The sequence below is a fragment of the Nannospalax galili genome, unplaced genomic scaffold (assembly GCF_000622305.1).
Source record: "Nannospalax galili isolate Female #2095 unplaced genomic scaffold, S.galili_v1.0 scaffold34, whole genome shotgun sequence".
Lineage (NCBI taxonomy): Eukaryota > Metazoa > Chordata > Mammalia > Rodentia > Spalacidae > Nannospalax > Nannospalax galili.
The window spans coordinates 2255673-2273242 of NW_008338996.1; the positions used below are offsets into that span (position 1 = coordinate 2255673).

At 47.1% G+C, this 17570-nt stretch overlaps 1 protein-coding gene across 7 annotated transcripts in view; it reads left to right on the forward strand.

Annotated features, from left to right (window-relative positions):
- The window catches only part of Cdk5rap2 (CDK5 regulatory subunit associated protein 2), a 209865-nt gene that overhangs the window by 163522 nt on the left and 28773 nt on the right, over window positions 1–17570 (forward strand). For all 7 annotated transcript variants that reach the window (XM_029563710.1, XM_029563713.1, XM_029563711.1 and 4 more), the window contains 4 exons: window positions 2017–2590; window positions 4281–4513; window positions 11353–11401; window positions 14183–14361. In XM_029563710.1, the coding sequence (XP_029419570.1) occupies window positions 2017–2590; window positions 4281–4513; window positions 11353–11401; window positions 14183–14361 (1035 nt within the window). The remainder of the gene's footprint in view (window positions 1–2016; window positions 2591–4280; window positions 4514–11352; window positions 11402–14182; window positions 14362–17570) is intronic.

Sequence of the window (17570 nt, forward strand, 5' to 3'; positions counted from 1 at the left end):
AGCTGGTGGGCAACAGGGAAATCCTGTCTAAAAAAGACCAAAAAAAAAAAAAAAGCCTGGTCTAATGTCCTGAGGCCTGTCACCCTACAGGTTCAGTATTGGTAAAACATCCATTGGATCTCATGATCTCAAATGAAATGATACGATGTTTGCATTGTGAACAGAGACAGGAGTGGACTTGCAACTACAAGGGTCAAATTGGAGCATGTAGGCCGACAGACTGTTAGTATGGTTGTCTTTTTGAGAGCCCTCCTAGCCTGCTCACATTGCTGCTCTTGGAGCAGTCCTCTGGCCAGCCTTTGCCTGAATGCATCCTGTGATGGGCATTATCTTCATTCTTTGAATGGTTGGTTCTAGGGAAGCAATGGGTATTCATGTCAACTGGGTTCTTTTACTGCTGTTGCAGACACCCTATTAGCCTTTTTGCAGATATTGTTTAACCTTAACAAATACACGCAACTCTTCTCAATAGTGTTCTTTCCACTTTGCATGTGAAGCTAATGGCGGCTCAGAGAGGCTCACTAATTTGCCAAGTAAGGTTATGCAAGCCAGTATTGAAGACTAGGGCTATTGGATTTCAAAGATGGGGTTGTCCTACTATCTTCTGCTACCTCTTACATTTTCAAACAACTTCTAACATGGCGTTTAGCTTGTTAGCCATGGTGCACAGTGGGGGATAGTGGTTAAGGACAGAGTTGTGGAGTCAGGTTTCACTACAACCACACAGAGTAAACTGAAGTTCTGAGGTAGGAAGTTACTTACATGCATGTGGCAAGGCTACGTATGACCCTCTGCTCTCTGGCCCAAAGCTCTATATTGCCTCTGCGTTATCTGTCATCTTGCTACCTGGCACACAACATGGGCTGCAGCTTGGGATTTAAGCTGACTGGAAGAAAATGACAGGTGAGAGTCAGTGAAACAGTTCACAGAGGGGCCCTGATGGCACATCCTGGAAACTGATGGGCGTGGACATGTGAAAGATGTGTTGTGGATGCTTAGAGTGAGCGCTCTTTGATGTTCCATCATGAGTGCCTCAGAATTTCTTAGCCTTATTGACCTCCTGGTCTGTGCTGAAGGCTGTCCGAAACACCGAGAATGTGGGCACGGATGGCTGTGTCCCTGCTGTTAGGAATGAACAGTGTGATGTGGGAGAGAGGCACTCAGTAACTAATTGATTTGTAAATAAGTCAGCCAACTCTAGTCTCGTCCAGCATACAGCGTGTCATGTAGTACAGTACATGATTTGGAGGTAAGCTCACAGAAGTCAAATTAGACCTAAGTGTTGAAGGATAAGAAGGAGTTTAGAGCACAACACATGTAGGATCATGGAAGCATGAAGCAGCATGGTGTGTGCAGCGTGTCACAGGCACTTTGTAGGGACTTTCTGTGGGCTGTGTCAGGGCAGGTTGCCTCCCACCAGATCATGGGGTCAGTAGAGTGGGAGTACCAGTGAGTTTTAGGTGTATCACCATCTTGTCATGGTTAAATGCACTCTTTAGACATTGACTCTAAGAAAGGGAATGGATTGAGTGGTAAGAGGGGAGTTAGGCTGCTCTCTGGAACATGACAAATACCCAAGAAAATCAACTTGGATGATAAAGATTGGGCTCATGGTTTCATAGGTATCAGCCCATGGCTGCGTGGACTTGTCACTCTTGAGCCTATGTTGAGGCAGAATATCATGGTGTGGGGGGGCATGTAGTGGAGTAAAGCTGTTCACCTCCTGGTGGCTGGGAAGCAGAGTGGGGCCGGGTCTCAGTGGCCCCTTCAGCAATTGAATTTTTTTCACCTAGGCCTTACCCTCTGAAGTAGCAAAACTCCCAAATAGTGCCATAGGTTTTGGGGCCTTCGGGGGACATTTAAGATTCAGACTTCAACCACAGAAAACACTAGGGGCAGAGCAGCTGGTTGGGGGGCTGTTGCACTACTGTTGACTCAGCCAAGGCTAGGGCAATGGAAGGGGTTTATTACAATAGAAGAGACACTGACAAACTGACATAAATATTTGATTTACAGATTCTGAAATTTGCCCAACTGTTGACCTTGCCATATTACCAGCATGTAACGAGAACTCTGAAAGTTTTCAGGACCCAGCCTCTGTAGCCACTTACTTGAATTCCAAGAGCCAGTTTTCTGTTAAAGTCAGTGCAATTGGGACTGACCAGTCTGAGAACATCAAGATCTCAGATGATCCAGAACACTTAAAACAGAAAATCCGTGACTTGCAAGCTGAGCTGGAAGGCTGCCGGAACTTCATCTTTCAGCTTCAGAAGTATGCTCAGTGCAGTGAGGCCATTATCACAGTTCTGTGTGGGACAGAAGGGGCCCAGGATGGCTTGAACAAGCCCAAGGGTGGAATTGATGAAGAAGAAATGACTTTTTCACGTTTGCACCAAGTGCATTATGTGAAACACATGAAAATCCTGCGTCCTCTCACGCCGGAGATGATTGATGGCAGAATGCTGGAGAACCTCCAACAGCAGCAGGCAGAGCAGAAGTGTGAACTGCAGAAGGAGCAGAATTTGAACTTGGAGATTTTCAGCGAAATTCATAACCTGCAGAACAAGTCCAGCCATCTCTCTCCCTCAAGGTACATCCTCCTCCTTCCTGCCTTTTCCCTGCCCTTTCCAGTCAGGCCTGCAGCTCTCAGGTTGCTGCTAGGCAGGAGCCCAGGAGCTGTGAGGGCACGCTGCTCTGCGGGCAGGCACAGTATGCCTGGGGAACACTGGGTTCAAGCAGCCAGGCGCATTGCACAGGTGCACATGAGTCAGGAGCCTAGGCTTCTGAAGTTGGCAGGGCAGATGTTGCCCTCCTCAGACTGAGGACTTGGGGTGAAGATCTCACACCAATCACTTGGTGAATTACTGTGTTTTCACTGAACTGCCGTGCTTATTTTTGAACTCCATTATTGGCTTTTGCTACATTGTGGAACTAAAAACTGATGTCCTAGGCAGGTTGGAAGAAATATAAATATTTTTCATATCTTTACCCTTTAAGGTCATCATAGCGAAATAAGCCTGTGTGGAAGGAGAAGAATTCTTAGGTCATGAAGAGGTTTTATGCATATAAATGTATATATTTTGCTTCATGAGATATGGCAAAAATGGGATCATTTGTAAAGTTGACCTTCATTCGTTACTCATCTGGGACAAACATTGTTCTGAATCGTCAAGAGCTGGAGTGGATTTTTCAAGATTTGCCGAGCAGTGACACTGAAGGACGCTTACTTACTGATGGGCTGTCGTGTCAGGGAACTTTTTGTTTTAGACAGTCTCATCTTTTAGCCTAGGCTGGCCTCAGATCCACAATCCTCCTGCCTCAACCGCCCAAGTGCTGGGATTGCAGGTGTACACCACCCCACTAGGTGAGGAGCTTGGTTATTTAACCCCAGAAGCACTGAACAGGAAGAGGTGTTCCCAGCTTATTTTTATACAGAAACTGAGGCTTAAGCAGGTTGCTGTGACTTGCCTGATAATATTTACAGGACTGGTCGGAGCCATGCCAGGGTTCAAGTTCATGCTGTCCCATTTGTCCTTGTCCATGAAGCTGGCCCCTTTAAGAAGGACGTCGTGTGATCTGCTTGTATATTCAGGTTGTGGTGGCCACTTTTCCTTTCCCTGTTTGTCTCAGTGCTTGCTAGAGCACGTATGGGCCCTAGTGGAGAAGTCTGCCACCTGGTGGTGAGGAGGTGGTATTGCACGATAGAGTTTTGCCTTCCCTGAGTGTTTAAAACTTAGCACTTGAACTACCTATGTAGTTTCCTTTTTTGAATTCATCCATTTGTTGGAAGCCTGGGAGAACCAGGTGATGCATATAAGATACCTCTCTCTCACCCAGTGAATGCTGGCCAGGAGTCTGGTAATTCCTTTCAGCTGGGAGCAGGCAGGCCTGTCTTTTCTCCTCCCTTACATTTCTTTTTTGTACTTGGTGAGAATGCTTGGTGGGTCCCTGACACTTAGGGCTCTTGTTTCTACAATTCAGAACAGTGTCTTTGAAGAGTATATGGAAACTAATTGTTCTTCTGAGTCCTTGCCAATCTGTGCTTTAATTGGGGCCTTTATAAGGTTAAATTTTTGCAGAAGCATCTCTGTTCTAGCATTTGTTGGCTGTTTGAACTCCAAGAAGGAGTGACCTTGTGCAGTTTCAATTTTTCTAAAAGTATATACTAGTACAGCTGCAGGCTTTTAAAAATTATGCTCTGTCATTTTTCCAATTAGTGTTAAGGTCACAAAAATTCGATTCTAAAATGGCATACACATTTTCTTTCCCCCTTTTATCAGATACGATTCATTGGTTCAGTCCCAAGCCAGGGAGCTCTCCTTTCAGCGGCAGCAGATTAAGGATAGCCATGACATCTGTGTCGTTTACCGTCAGCACATGAGCACCATGATCCACGCGTTTGAGGAGCTGCTGCAGGCTAGCGATGTGGATGGCTGTGTAGCTGAGGGCTTCCGGGAGCAGCTGAGCCGTTGTGCTGGGCTGCTGGAGCAGCTGGAGAAGCTCTTTCTACATGGTAAGTTGGTAGGAGCACCAGTCCTGGAGTCTGCGGTGATTTGTCCGTGACTTCTTGGGTAGGCACTGGCAGAACTCACTTGTTCACCTCCCAACAGCTATACTGACCAGGCATTCTGCCATTGGGCTCACACTGGCTTCTTCCTCAGGGCCTGCACTTTCCTTTCTCTCATCCCTCCTCCATTTTCTTGGTTGTCATCCTTTTAAGGAGGTCCTCCTGACTGCTCTGTAAAGCAGCAGAGCTCTGGCCTCTCTGACGTTCCCAACCCCTTCACCTGCTGCATTCTTAGCCTCTGCACAGTCTTGTGTGTTACCTACCTGACAGTCAGCCTGCTTTGTTCCACAGTGAACCCCGTGAGGCTGCCGGGGCTGTGTTCAGTGTATTTGCTGCTGTAGTTCTAGGACATAAACACTGTCTGGTTAGAGTAGCCACTTGGTGTATATTTTTAGAGAGACTTGACAAGTGAGTGAGTGAGTGAGTGAGCGCATGAATCCAGTTTTACAGTGTGGAAAGTGTGACCTGTGAGAGGAAGCACCTCATTTGTGATCATGGGGCAGTGAATGGTGGAATGGGAATTCTACATCTGATTTCTGAGCAGAAGTCTCTTCCCACTAAGTCTTGTGTGTTTCTTGGTATCTAGATGATGTTTGGTTGACACTCCACAGTGATGTGACCTTGGAAGTGGGAGATGATGACACAGTTCTGCTGCTGATAAGCCTGGGGTTTAGAAATATTGCTCTCATTTCCCAGTATGTGGGTTTGTGTTGACAGATATAGTCACTGGGTCAGGCTGGCCAGGCCAGAGCTCTGGCTCCCCTGTAAACCATGAACCTTCTGACTTTCCTTGCCATTAGGCTTAGCACTAGGCTCAGCACTCCAATACTTAATTGGCAAAGTCACTGTAATGTTAAATGGTAGTGGTGTCCTTGGCTCCATGAATGGCACATGGTTCTCATTGACTCAGTGCTTCCTACTGTTTGTATTTACAGTGAGTTGGTGCTTAACCCTCAGAATTACCTGCTTTACAGGTGAGGAATCTGGCCCTAAGCAAGGAACGTGAGTTGCCTAGAGACACAAAGGACTTGGTGGGGCCAGGTCTTCTGCCTTCATATGTGTAGAACACATGATCCACCAGGGTCCTTGTGTGTGCCTTTCATTCCAGGATGAACACAGGGTAGTTTTCCCATCTGGGTCCCATTAGTGCTTTTCCTGAAGACCCTTTTAAGACTGTTTCCAGCTTTATAAAACTCTGTTTCCTTCTGGCTTGTGTCTTGTAAATAATCTAGCTTTCATTTTACTGGTGGGGAAGTCACTGGATCACTGATAGATTAAGCTAGATCACCTAGGGCCGAGATGTTTTGTTCTGCTTTGAATTCCTGCAGTGCTGCCTCTGGCCCTGGCCAGGGGAGCTGAGGGGAGAGTGCTTCTGGCATTAACTGCCCCCCTTCATCAGCCAGATGCTCAAGGACTTCTCTCTCAGTCCCTGACTTTGACAAGCCCTGAAGCTCCCCCTTTGTGATCCCATGGGTTCTGGAGCAGGAGCATCTTAGGCTTAGCAGGTAGCACCAGCGTAGAACTTGACTTTCTTCTTCAAGGCATTACGGCCTCCAGAACCTCACTATAGCTCCTTTCATAGAGAATAAAAAGAAAGACAGCTGGATCTTTCTCAGATGCCATGTAAGGGGTCTGGCTCTTGAATTATGAACTGTGTTTACCATAAATTAGTCCATTTCTGAGGCAGTTGTGTCACTTGTGTTCTCAAACCAGGCTTAAAAGATCAGTACCAAAATGTTTCCTATGGAATGACAGATAGATAGATACTGCTCTGATTGTCTACACAGCCTTTCACAGACAGCCTGGAAGTTTCTGTGCCCAGACCTTTTTAGAACATGTGTATCTTATGTAACATAGGACCTATTTGCAACCTCTCCCTTTGCTCAGTGGCAGATAACAAAATGAATATACATCTTAGGTGACTGCGGAACATCTTTTTGTGTAAATGTACAATGCCTTATTTAATTGTTCCCAATAGATGGACACTTAAGTTGTGTCCAGTTTAGGCTGGTTTAGACACTAACTTGGAGCCTGTGCATATCCTGTTTTTGTCACATTTGGTTGCAGAATCTGAGAAACAGGTGGGTGGTGCTGTGCTTTCTTAATGCTTATAAAGGGCAGTGCTGGAAACTAGGGGTTCCACTGAGGTCTGGAACTAGGCAAGATTCTATGAGCTGTGCATTTTTCCAGGGTGAAGGTCCTTAGCTTTTAGATTCCCCAAGAAGGTGGGGACACAGTTGATCAGGACCTGGAATTGCAGTCAGGTTTCCCAGCATGTCCTCAACATGGCACCTCCAAAGACAGCCTGCATCAATGAAAAAGGCAGTGTTTTCTCTTCAGATGCTTTTGAGTAAGGTACTAGGACAGGTGCAAAGCAGATTGTGAGACAGTCCCTCAGTGAACTCTGCTTAGGTGCCAGGGCTTAGCCACTTGAATAGAAGCCAGCTGCTGGGGCTCTTGTCTTGATGCTCTTTCAGTGGTATAGATAAACCCCAAACATTCATTTCTTCTCAAGACCTTCCACCGTCTGATAGAGAAAATGGTGAGAAAATAAAGAAAGCTGGTCTTCGCTGAGCGTTTGCTATATCCAAGGTGTTCATCTCAGCTCAGAAGGAAGTACTTCACACTGTTCTTATTTAGTGTGAGGAACACAGAGGCTAGTTCACTTGTTCAAGGTCACATGGGAGGTGGCAGAATCTGACCTGGAGCGTAGGCTGTTTGATGTCATAGCCTATTCTGACCCCAGGTTAGGGTCTTATCATACCCTTAGCAAGCTGGGTGCACCGCCTATGTTCCCGCTGCCCAGCCGTTGCATTACCCCTCTCTGACTTTGTTCAGTCAGTGCCTTTCTACACAGAAGTTCCGTTGATCTGCTGGAAGCTTTCTTTGTTCACCCCAAGTGGAAGCAGATCTGGTTCCTGTTCTCTACTCTGTGTTGTCTGCAGCTCATATGTCTGACTTTGTGATGGAGGCCATGACAAGGATGCTACAGTGGCCCATGGAATCAGAGATTTGAGTTCATACCCTGGTTTATGGGTCATTTGCCTTCTAAGGTCAGAATTTCTCTGTAGAAGGAACAGCACCTATCTTACCAGAGTTCTTGGTAAAGATTAAGTGAGATTGATTATTCAAAGTGTCTGACATTGCCCTTAGCAACAGTGGGAGCTCAGGAGGTGACAACAAGGATCATGAGTAAGTTATGGTTAGAACAAGGACCCAGGTTTCAGGTAAATGGAGGATTTTGCCTCCTGGTCACCCTGGAAACTCCTCCTCTGTATAAAGCAGTTCTTTCCTCCAAGATACAACCCAGAAGCTGAGCATGATGGTATAGGCTTATAGTCCTAAGGGAGATCAAGGAAGGAGGATTATGGGTTTGTTGCCAGCCTGGGCAAACAACAAAATAACACAACAACAGTGAAACAAAAAAGAGAAGATAAAGCTCCACTCTGTTGCTCTGCCTCTAATTTTCCCAACTGAACTGGCTGAGGCTGGACTATGCCTGTCTTCCCTAAGTCCTTCCATGGTCACCGTGCTTCCCTTCATTACAGTATCATCTTGTAATTGTCCCGCAGAGCTGAGCTCACTGTGGGCAGGATGGCTCTGCATCTGTCCCTGTGGCCTCAGTGTGTGGCCAGACCCCTGGGAGGAACGCAGCAGATGGGAAGGAAAAAGCATGGAGTCCTGTTGGAGATGCCAGGCTCTGGGGTCTGAGTGCATGCTGTGGAGTCTGAACAGGAGTTCTGTGCCAAAGGAGGCTTCTGAAGGGTAGCAAGGGACAGGCTAGATCACAAGTCACCCCTGCACTGTGGTCCTCTTTACACAGAAGAGGCAGGTAGTTGTTTTCTTTTTATTTAATTTTGATTGGAATATATGACATTCCCCCACTGCACAGTGCGTAGCTTGCAGGTGTAGCAACAAGGTCTGCCAGAGAGAAGGGAGTAGTGTTTTCATGCCATGCATCCCAAGCTCCTGCAGTAGCCGACAGATGGTCCCCTGCCACCTGTGTGAGGCAGTTTCCACCAAGAAACTTGCTATATCACTTGTTATGATCTATGAATCCCACAGTGGCCGGTTTTCACTTACCTTTAAAACAACCCAATTGTGACTGGGGAATGGGGAGAATGCAAGCTCCCCAATGGATCTTTTATTTGTAATTGAGGGCAATCAGGCTGTTGGTAGCCTCGGGGCACTTTCTTCTGCGGGCTTGGACTTGGTTAGACATGGAAGCCAGGTCTTTGATGGTTTTAAAATGGGTTCATGGTCAGAAGGCTTGGGATACTTCAAACCAAGAGTGCCTACCCTGTGCATGGGGGAGATGACTCTTTGATATACAGAGATGTTGGTGCAACAACAGGGCATCCCCTTCTGTTTGCCTGATAGTGCATGTACAGCTTACTAGCTGTTGGCAAGGCTAGGCTGGGCATTGGTCCATCCTCAGGTCTGTGGGGTCAGAGTCTTCTCATCACCTGAAGGCTGTGAGCAGTCCCAGTGCCAGCTGAGCTGTTCTTCCAACAGACAGTTGTCTTGCCCATTGGGGATGACCCTACACCCCTATACTTGAAGCTAAGGTCTTGAGATCTGACCCAGTCACATGTGGCTTTTCCATCTTGAGGAGGAGTGCACAAGGCAGAGAGGTAGAGTCCACTGGGCTAGAGGACCACCAACCTTGTCTACCATCTCCAAAGCCACATCATCACATCAGCATGGCCAGGATATGACTAAGAGGGTCTAGGCATAGATCTGTGGTTGCGCTAGCAAGGTCTTTGCCCCCTTGCTGAACTGTAAAGTGATTAGGGCATGAAACACCCTTGCACTTCTTCCTGTTAAGTGGAGGTGTTGACCGGGAGGATTGGAGTGAGGCTTCAAGGACAGAGTGAGCGCAAAGGACCGGTGCTCGGGATTTGGAGCCTTGTCACTAGGGCAATTTGTCTTTGACTTGGGGGTGACTGTGCCCCACAGTGTCAGGTGGCTTAATTCTCACTGGCTTTTGGCACCATGTGGCCACCTCCTGGGATGGAGAGGGAGCCTGGCTGCTGTGCGAATCAGAGGCTGAACCACAGACATAAACACACTCGCTCTGGTGGCCTTGTCCCCAGCTGCAGTATTTAGTATTTGAGAACTTTTCCTTTTTGAAAACTATGGGTGCAGTCTAATTCTAGCCTCAGTTTTCAAGTGCACCTACAGAAGGCTTTTTTTTTCCCCCCTTTAGCCGTGCATCCATTTCTTCAAAGAGCTCATCCTGGTCTGCAATTTCCAGAGTTTTGAAGTATTTTTAAAATAAAGTTGTTAGCCGCTTTGAAATCGGGGCCCTTGCTTCCTTTCAAACAGCAAATGATGGCACACGGGAACAGAGCACAGCAGCCTTTGCCCAACAACATCCTGAGCTTTATTTTGTTTTCTTTTGTAATTTCCGTTAGTCATTTCCTCTGTTGTCGACAGTGAGTTTTTCAACTGCACTCCAATACTCCTTTCCCCACTAATCCCAGTTCTGAGAGTCTTTCCTTAGAAAAATAATTTAAATGTAGATAAGGCCGTGTGCACAAAGATGTTTGTCTCATTTATTTATTAAAATGAAAATTTGGAGATGACCTAAATACTAAATAGGGAACTGCAAAAACCAGTCCATGTGTGCCTGCAATAGAATATTACTGTGGTCTTTACAAGGAGGTTTCTAAGCACATTTAGTAAGAGAAATGCTTATAATAAAATGGAATGTGAAAAAATGAAGTTAGTCAGCATCATCTCAGCCTACACGTGTGAAAGAGACAGTAGAAGGCAGAGCAGGATCGTGCCTGCAGGGGGTCGGGGGAGGGCTTCGTGATTGTGTTACCTGCTCCTGCTCCCCAGGGTGAGCATGTTTTGCTAGTGTCAGAGGATTTTTGTGTGTTGTATTCTGTGGCCCTAGGGATAGAACCCAGGACCTCTCTGTACTCTACAAGTGCTCTACCACCAAACCGTGTCTCTAGCGCCTTCTCTCTCTCTCTCTCTCTCTCTCTCTCTCTCTCTCTCTCTCTCTCACCTAGCGCCTTCTCTCTCTCTCTCTCTCTCTCTCTCTCTCTCTCATTTGTGAGCATATGTGCATGTTTGTGTGTGTGCATTAGGGCATTAGGGGATTGGCACATGTGTGTATGCAGCAAGGTGGGGAAGGCAGGCCAGAGGTTGATATCAAGTGTGTTCTATAATTGCTCTCCACCTGATTTTTGAGACATGGTCTCTCACTGAACCTGGAACTCTCTGGCCAGTGAGCCCCAGAGATCTTTCTGTTGCTGTCTCCCTGGTGCTGGCATTACAGGTTCAAGCTGCTCACCCTTTTGCTTTTTAACATAGGTCATAAGGGTACGACCAGCACTTCACTGACTGAGCCGTCTCCCTAGCCCTACCAGCCCTTCTCCTTTTATTTGAAACAGATTCTCACTAAGTTGCTTATGCTGGCTTTGAACTTGGTATCCTTCCTTGGCCTCCTGAATAACTGGGATTTCAGGCCTTTGCCATCAGGCCAAGCTATTGTCTGCATTTTAGAGAAGGGAAAGAATGGTACCTGGTGATGCCACTGTGATAGCTTTCTGGATTCAGTGCTGTCACCTGGAACTAGTGCCAGAGCAGTGATGACGCAGGGGCCTGGAGGCTGAACTGTCCACTGTGATCCTGATTCCAGTATCCGGATTGTTGTCAGGAGTCTTCAGAAAGATGGATCGGGGCCTCTGCAAATGTACGAACAAGAAAGTATCAAGGAACATTTTTAAAACACTGTTTTCACCCTCTTTTGGTGTTATTTCTGCTTCTAGGAAAGTCAGCTGGAGTGGAACCAAGTCCCCAGAGTGAGCTGATAGAGAGGTGAGTGTGCAGCATTTGCTAAGAAAACTTTCTGGGACTTTCTGGCTTTGCTTTGCCTGCCAGCCTTAAAAATGTCGGGCTCTCTCCCTTTCTTGTGACAAAGTCACTGACACTCAGAACCAACGATGGCCACCCAACAGCCAGAGCCCACCTCAGGTCCTGCCGCTTCATTCATTAGGCTCAGGAGGCTGGTGGCATTTTTGTCAGGGGTTGAAAGCAGGTGATAATGTTCCTTCTGTGGCATTTGAGGTTAAAAGTTTCATCATCCTTAGCCTGGTGTCTGCACCCTTCTCGGTTGGTCTGTCTTCTCCCCTTCTCCCTGACTTCTGCTCCCTTCTGTCCAGTTCCTGCCCTATTTGTCCTTCTGATTCCTCATACTCCCGACCATGCCTGTGCACAGCTGTGCACTCTGCCACCTTCCTGGGGCAGTTTGAAAGCCATTCCTCAGAGGCAGCTGGAATGCAAATGGACCTGGCAAATCCCAACACCCTCCTTTTCCTCCCCTCCCGGGATCCGGTGGTTTTGCCATGTACCACTTGACACATAGTTATGTGATGTCACCCACCATGTGGTGTTATGCTACTTTCCCATTCCTCTAACCCTCTCCAAAGAAGACAGCTTTGGCTAGTGCTGAGTTTCACATTTATTACTTGTGACCCCACGACGTGATCATCTTCATCTCCGCTTCAGGATGAGGCTTCTGTGGGTCAGACTTGCATACTTGCACTGAGAGGCTCAGCTAGGACTGGAACTTGAACTGGCTTACTGGAATGCCCACTATTCTGTGCTGTCTGTTGAGGGTAAAGATGATAGATGAATGGTACTCTTTCTTTGCCTGCCTCTATGGTCAACTCAAAATGCCAAGGACTTGCCCAACTGTTTAAAACTGCTGAAAGCAGGGCTGGAGAGATGGCTCAGCGGTTAAGAACACTGGTTGTTCTTGCAGAAGACCCGGATTTGAATCCCAGCACCCACATGGCCGCTAACAACTGTCTGTAAGTCCAGTCCCAGGGGATCCGACAACCTCTTCTGACTGACACTGGCGCACTTACCTACATGCAGGCAATACATGCATACACATAAAAAATTAAATAAAAATTTTTTAAAAGTTTAAAAATAAACCTGCTGAAAGCTCTGGATGCCACAGAGCACCTCCTTTCTTTCAGGGATGTGGCCCTTTCGACTCTTGAAAGTAAAATAAACAGTAAGGATTAGTCTGGGATACAGAATCAGATTTTGTTGGCATCACAAAGGCAGTCAGCATCTTTACCGAGAGCAAGTAGGGAGGTGGCCCAGCCCACTGGAGGATGCTTGTCAGGCTTCTGTGGTCATAAAAGAAATAGACCTCCTCCCTTTGCAGTATCTCCAAAGTTCTGTTCTGGCTCAACTCGTTCCATTCATCCTTATACCAGACCACATTCTGCTGGCAGCCTTGGAGATGGGAGGGAAAACCTCCCCAAGTGGGGCTGGTTTTAGCTGGTCATGAGAGCTAAAGAGTAAAGGTGAAGGATCCCTCTCTGGAGTATGTCCATACCTGAGGCAAAGGAGATGTGGCCCCTTTGAAAGGGAGACTGGTACAGGGCAGCCAGCCGATGCCAGAGGAGCAAGCAGGGCCCACCAGGCTTGTCCATACGTGCTGTGTTAGGAGTTCTAACACCAATACTCTACTATAGGAAGAATGGGGGTCTTTGAAGGAGAGTAAGTGGGGACTGGTGGTTCAGATTTGCCCCTTTAGAAAACTTCTGAGAATGTTTGGAAATTGAATTAGGGGAGACAGGGAACTTCCTCAACCCTTTCTCCACTTCCAGCAGGTTTATTTTTTTCCTACGGTTCCACCATTTTCAGCTGTAGGCTTAGCTGTAGGTCGTTCCTGAGCTAATTAAATGGGTACCCTTGGCCCTCACTGTAGTTTTGCAAGGCAGCAGCAAGCCTGGGCATCCATCACGCTGTCTGGGCACAGTTGCACCCAGTGTTTACCTGTTAATGAATGCGTTGCAGCTTTGGAGTCCTTTGCTCTTGTCTGAGCACATGAATAATGAGACTGTAACCACTGACAAGAAATAACAGGAAAAAGTAGGAGCAAAAGAGCTTAAATTAAGGAGCTTATCTATAATGGAGATTCACTTGGGCTTTCCACAGCATTCAGGTTGTTTTTCCTTATGGCCTAGGTGGTCCTCGGAAATACAGGTTAATAAACAGATGATTGCTAGAATGAAGCTGTGGGGGCCTGCTGGGGACTACAGGGACTTTGAGATTTTTAATTCTAAGGCCGCCTCATGGCTTTGGGCTGGATGCCCACATTTCCTGGGGCCACAGGGCCAGATAGGCCTGGGTGGGTGGGACTGAGTGATGTGGTGCCCCTGTAGAGCTGAGACAGTGCCTGGCTCACGATGAACTTTGGCCTCCTTGGTTGTAAAGAGTGATAGTGCTCCCTTCTTCAGAGGATGTCTGTGAGGACCAAGAAAGACTGAGACTGCTAGGACAGAGCGGCACTTGGTAGAGTGGCACAGGTGCCCCGGATCCATGCTCTCTTCAGGTTGTTCTGTAAGTCCCAATGTGGGACAGGCAGAGCCTCCTTCCTTCCCTTTCTTCCTTGGCTCCAGACTTGAGCACATGGAACTCCTTCCGTTTTAACGTCACTACTTAATGTCATAAGGAAACAAAAGGACTGACTGAAGTTGCATGGATGGTGTTCACAAAGGGAAAGTAGCCCCAGGTATTCTTACACATGGTCCAGCTTGGGTTTTTAGTGTGGGCATGACATCTCTTTCAATCCCAAAGGTTCAGAACTGAGAAAGACAACTTAACATACCAACATCTCCAGCCTGAATCTCCTGAGCCTTCTGCCTCTCATGCCCTGTCGGATGATGAAATGTCAGAGAAGTCCTTCCTGTCTCGAGAGCAGAAGCCAGACAGTGAAACCGAGAAGACCTCAGTGGTGGCAAGCCATTTTCCTCAAGGTAAGCGAAGCTTTACATCTTACATGCAGCAGGCTGTTTGACCTTGGTGAGCAGAGTGTACAGATCTGACCATTTCTTCAATGAAGGGAGGTCCTGTGAGGACCAGAGCTGCTCATGAAGGGTGATTTATCACTGGAGAGAGCCATGTGTTGGAAGTGGGGGTGGCTGTGGGGAGGAGGAGAGTCATGGTTGCTTTTGAAGCGATGACTGTGTGGTTTGCCTTACCGCTCTTCTCATGGGGCAGGCTAGGAAGCTTTGGAACTGTGTCAGTGCAAGTTCGCCTTATTTCCTTTTGTTTCTGCTCATCCTGAAGCAGAATCCTTTTGAGGCCTCTTCTGTTTCAAATTGTCCAGATACCTAGGAGCACCCAGTCCTCACCCCACCCCTGTTCTGTTGGAGTACAGGGTTCATGATTCCCCAAGTTCATGGTTTCCCTTCAGTGTGACTCTTGGTCAAGGGTCAAGCTCTGTTCTGATCCATTCAGACTGCTGTAGCAGAATGCATTGACTGGGGGTTGCAAACAGCACAGGATTCTTTCCCAGCTCTAGAGGCTGGAAGGCAGAGGTCAGTGCCTTACAGGCAGTATGGTTGGGTTCTGTGAGGGTCTTCTTCTAGGTTGTGTCCTGACATAGAGGAAGGAGGGCAAGGGAACTCCCTGTGCTCTGTGCCATGAGGACATTAATCCTGTCCATGAACATTGCATCATGCTGATGTCATTACCTCCAGAGGCCCCACCTCCTGATGCCATCAGTGCTGAGGGCTTCACTCTGCCTTGTTCTCTCTGGCCATGGACTGAACTGGCCGAATCGGCCTCTCAGGAGCCCGCCCCCGTCTCCACTCACCTTGCCCTTGAACTTGCAATCCCAGTTTCCTCCTGTTGGGACTTAATGTTTTCCATTCAGTATATTTCAAAGATTGAAGGGATTATAGAAGCAGACCAGGTGGGCTTGGGATCAGCAGACTCCACCAAAGGGACAGCTTGCAGCTTTCAGTTGTAAGACTCCAGTCTCACAGCACAGAGCGACTGTGTGAATGAATGGTTACAGTCTAGTAAACCCCGCATAGAACTGGGGAATGGGCAGCAGGCCCCAATCTTAGCGGAAGAACTATTGGACAGCTGATTACTGCTGGGAGAAGAAGAGCTGATTTTCTTAAAGGGAGTGACTTTAGATAGGCCAAGTAGACCCCAGTGGATGAACTTGCACTGAGGGATATCTGGGTAAACTAGCTTGACTTGATAGACCTTAACACAAATGACAGAATGCAGGAAATCCAGTTGGGGGGGCGGGGAGGGGTATGGGAAGGTGACGATGGGGAAGGGGGCATAAAGATAATTAAGATGTTCTCTATGAAATACACAAAAAGTCAATAAAAATATATAGAAAACCAAAACAAAATAAAACTGCATTCACAAGAAGGCCTGCCATTTCAGCCCTTTAACAGTTCTAGACAATGGACCTCTCCTGATGGTTCTCTGGTCTCTTGCTTCTCTTCCAGTGGAAGTTTCTAGTGGTTTTTTTTTGGTTTGTTTGCTTGTTTTGTTGTCTTAACAAGACACCACAGTGGATTCTGCAGCACATACCACCTTGTTCTTGTTGATTCTAAGTTAAATACACCATTGTTTTAAAAATATTTGAAGCTTTTTCTTTTTTTTCAAGCAATGAATTTTTCCAGATGAAAATTTGTAGAAAGGCTCCATCCGTATGCCAGAGACTAGAGTGAAGCCATTGCCCCATTGTGTCCTCTTAGCCTCCCCTGGACACTCAGGGCCCATATCTTAGACAAACCTAGAATGTGACATGCTCTTCTTGGTACAGATTGGACCACCTGGGTTCTCCAACAGCCAGTCACCTGGGCCTCATTTCCTGGTGTTTGTGCTGCTATTGCTCTGAGATGTTTGTGAGTACTTGTGACAGTAGGTCAGACCACAGATTGTTTCCCTGTCCCTAGGGCAAACTGCACTGAATGAGTCCAGTGTAGCCCTCAGACCCTCTCCAAGCCCCTGAGCCCACTGTTAGAGGGCTGGTCAGGTGGGTGGAGGGTGGAACTTGAGCACTGATGCAGCCACTGTAATTTAGAGGGGAATGTGATCCCTCTTCTTTCCAACCCATCCGTGTGGCCCTGGGCAGTGCTGTCTCCTGCCTCCCCATAGAGTTTGTTTTTAATGTGACGGTCAAGTTTCCCTCCTCCTTTAGGGGACTGTTCCTGGACTGTCCACACACCTCAGTGCGTTACCAGTACTTTGGTGAGTGGGAACTGAGCTCCCCGGAGCTGTATCTACTGAATTCTTTTTAGGGTTGTTTCTCTTTAGCCTTTTATTTCCTGCATTTATTTTCCTTCCTTTTTGTCATGTTTGTAATCTGTATAGAGAGATAATTTGACTTTTTGTTCTTTTCTCACTTAACATTCTATCACATGCTTCCTGACATGTTGTTAGATAATGTCATTTTTAGTGGCTTTAGAATAGTCCTTTGAATGGCTAAACTTGCAGTTTGCCTTATGTTTCCTGGTGCTGAGAATTTGAGTCATTCCCAGAATTTCACAATTGTAAACAGTGCCTCAAGGGGATCTTAAACAAGGACCTTTTCCCTTATTTGGGGGCATTTTCTTAACTGTAGGCTCTGCATTGGAACCACTAGGCAGAGGACATACACTTAATTTTCTGTGTGATTGCTTCTTACAGGATTTATGGTTTTAAAGAGTTAGCATTTATCAGAAGGATTTACTGTAAGAGAGACAGATCTTTTTCTATCATTTCGTAAAGACTAATATAGTGTTCCTTCTCGGGGTGGGTGCATAATTAATACGTGGTATCCAATTCCACTGGGAACACCTCCTTCAGCCCAAGTGATGATTCCAGCTCGCAGCCAAAAACTATGGAAGATGGCTTGTGTTGATGGCTGTGGATCATTCATCACCCCACAGCCAGCAGCATGCGACTCGGGGAAGCCAGCAAGGAAGGTTGCAATCCAAGCCCATGGGTTCCTGGCCAGAGGACCTCCTGACCGGTTCTGGCCTGGCGGGCCTCTGGAAAGAGGTTGGCAGGGCAGTGAGGCTGGGTCGGGAGGGACAGTTCCGGATGTACCACAAGTGGCACAGACAGCCTTCCCTGCCGTGCTGCAGCGGGAGGCAGACATTCCACCAAATGACTTGCCACACTTTTGGCATTAATAGGAGATAGCTGAAGGTCTGGGAATTAAGTCATCTCA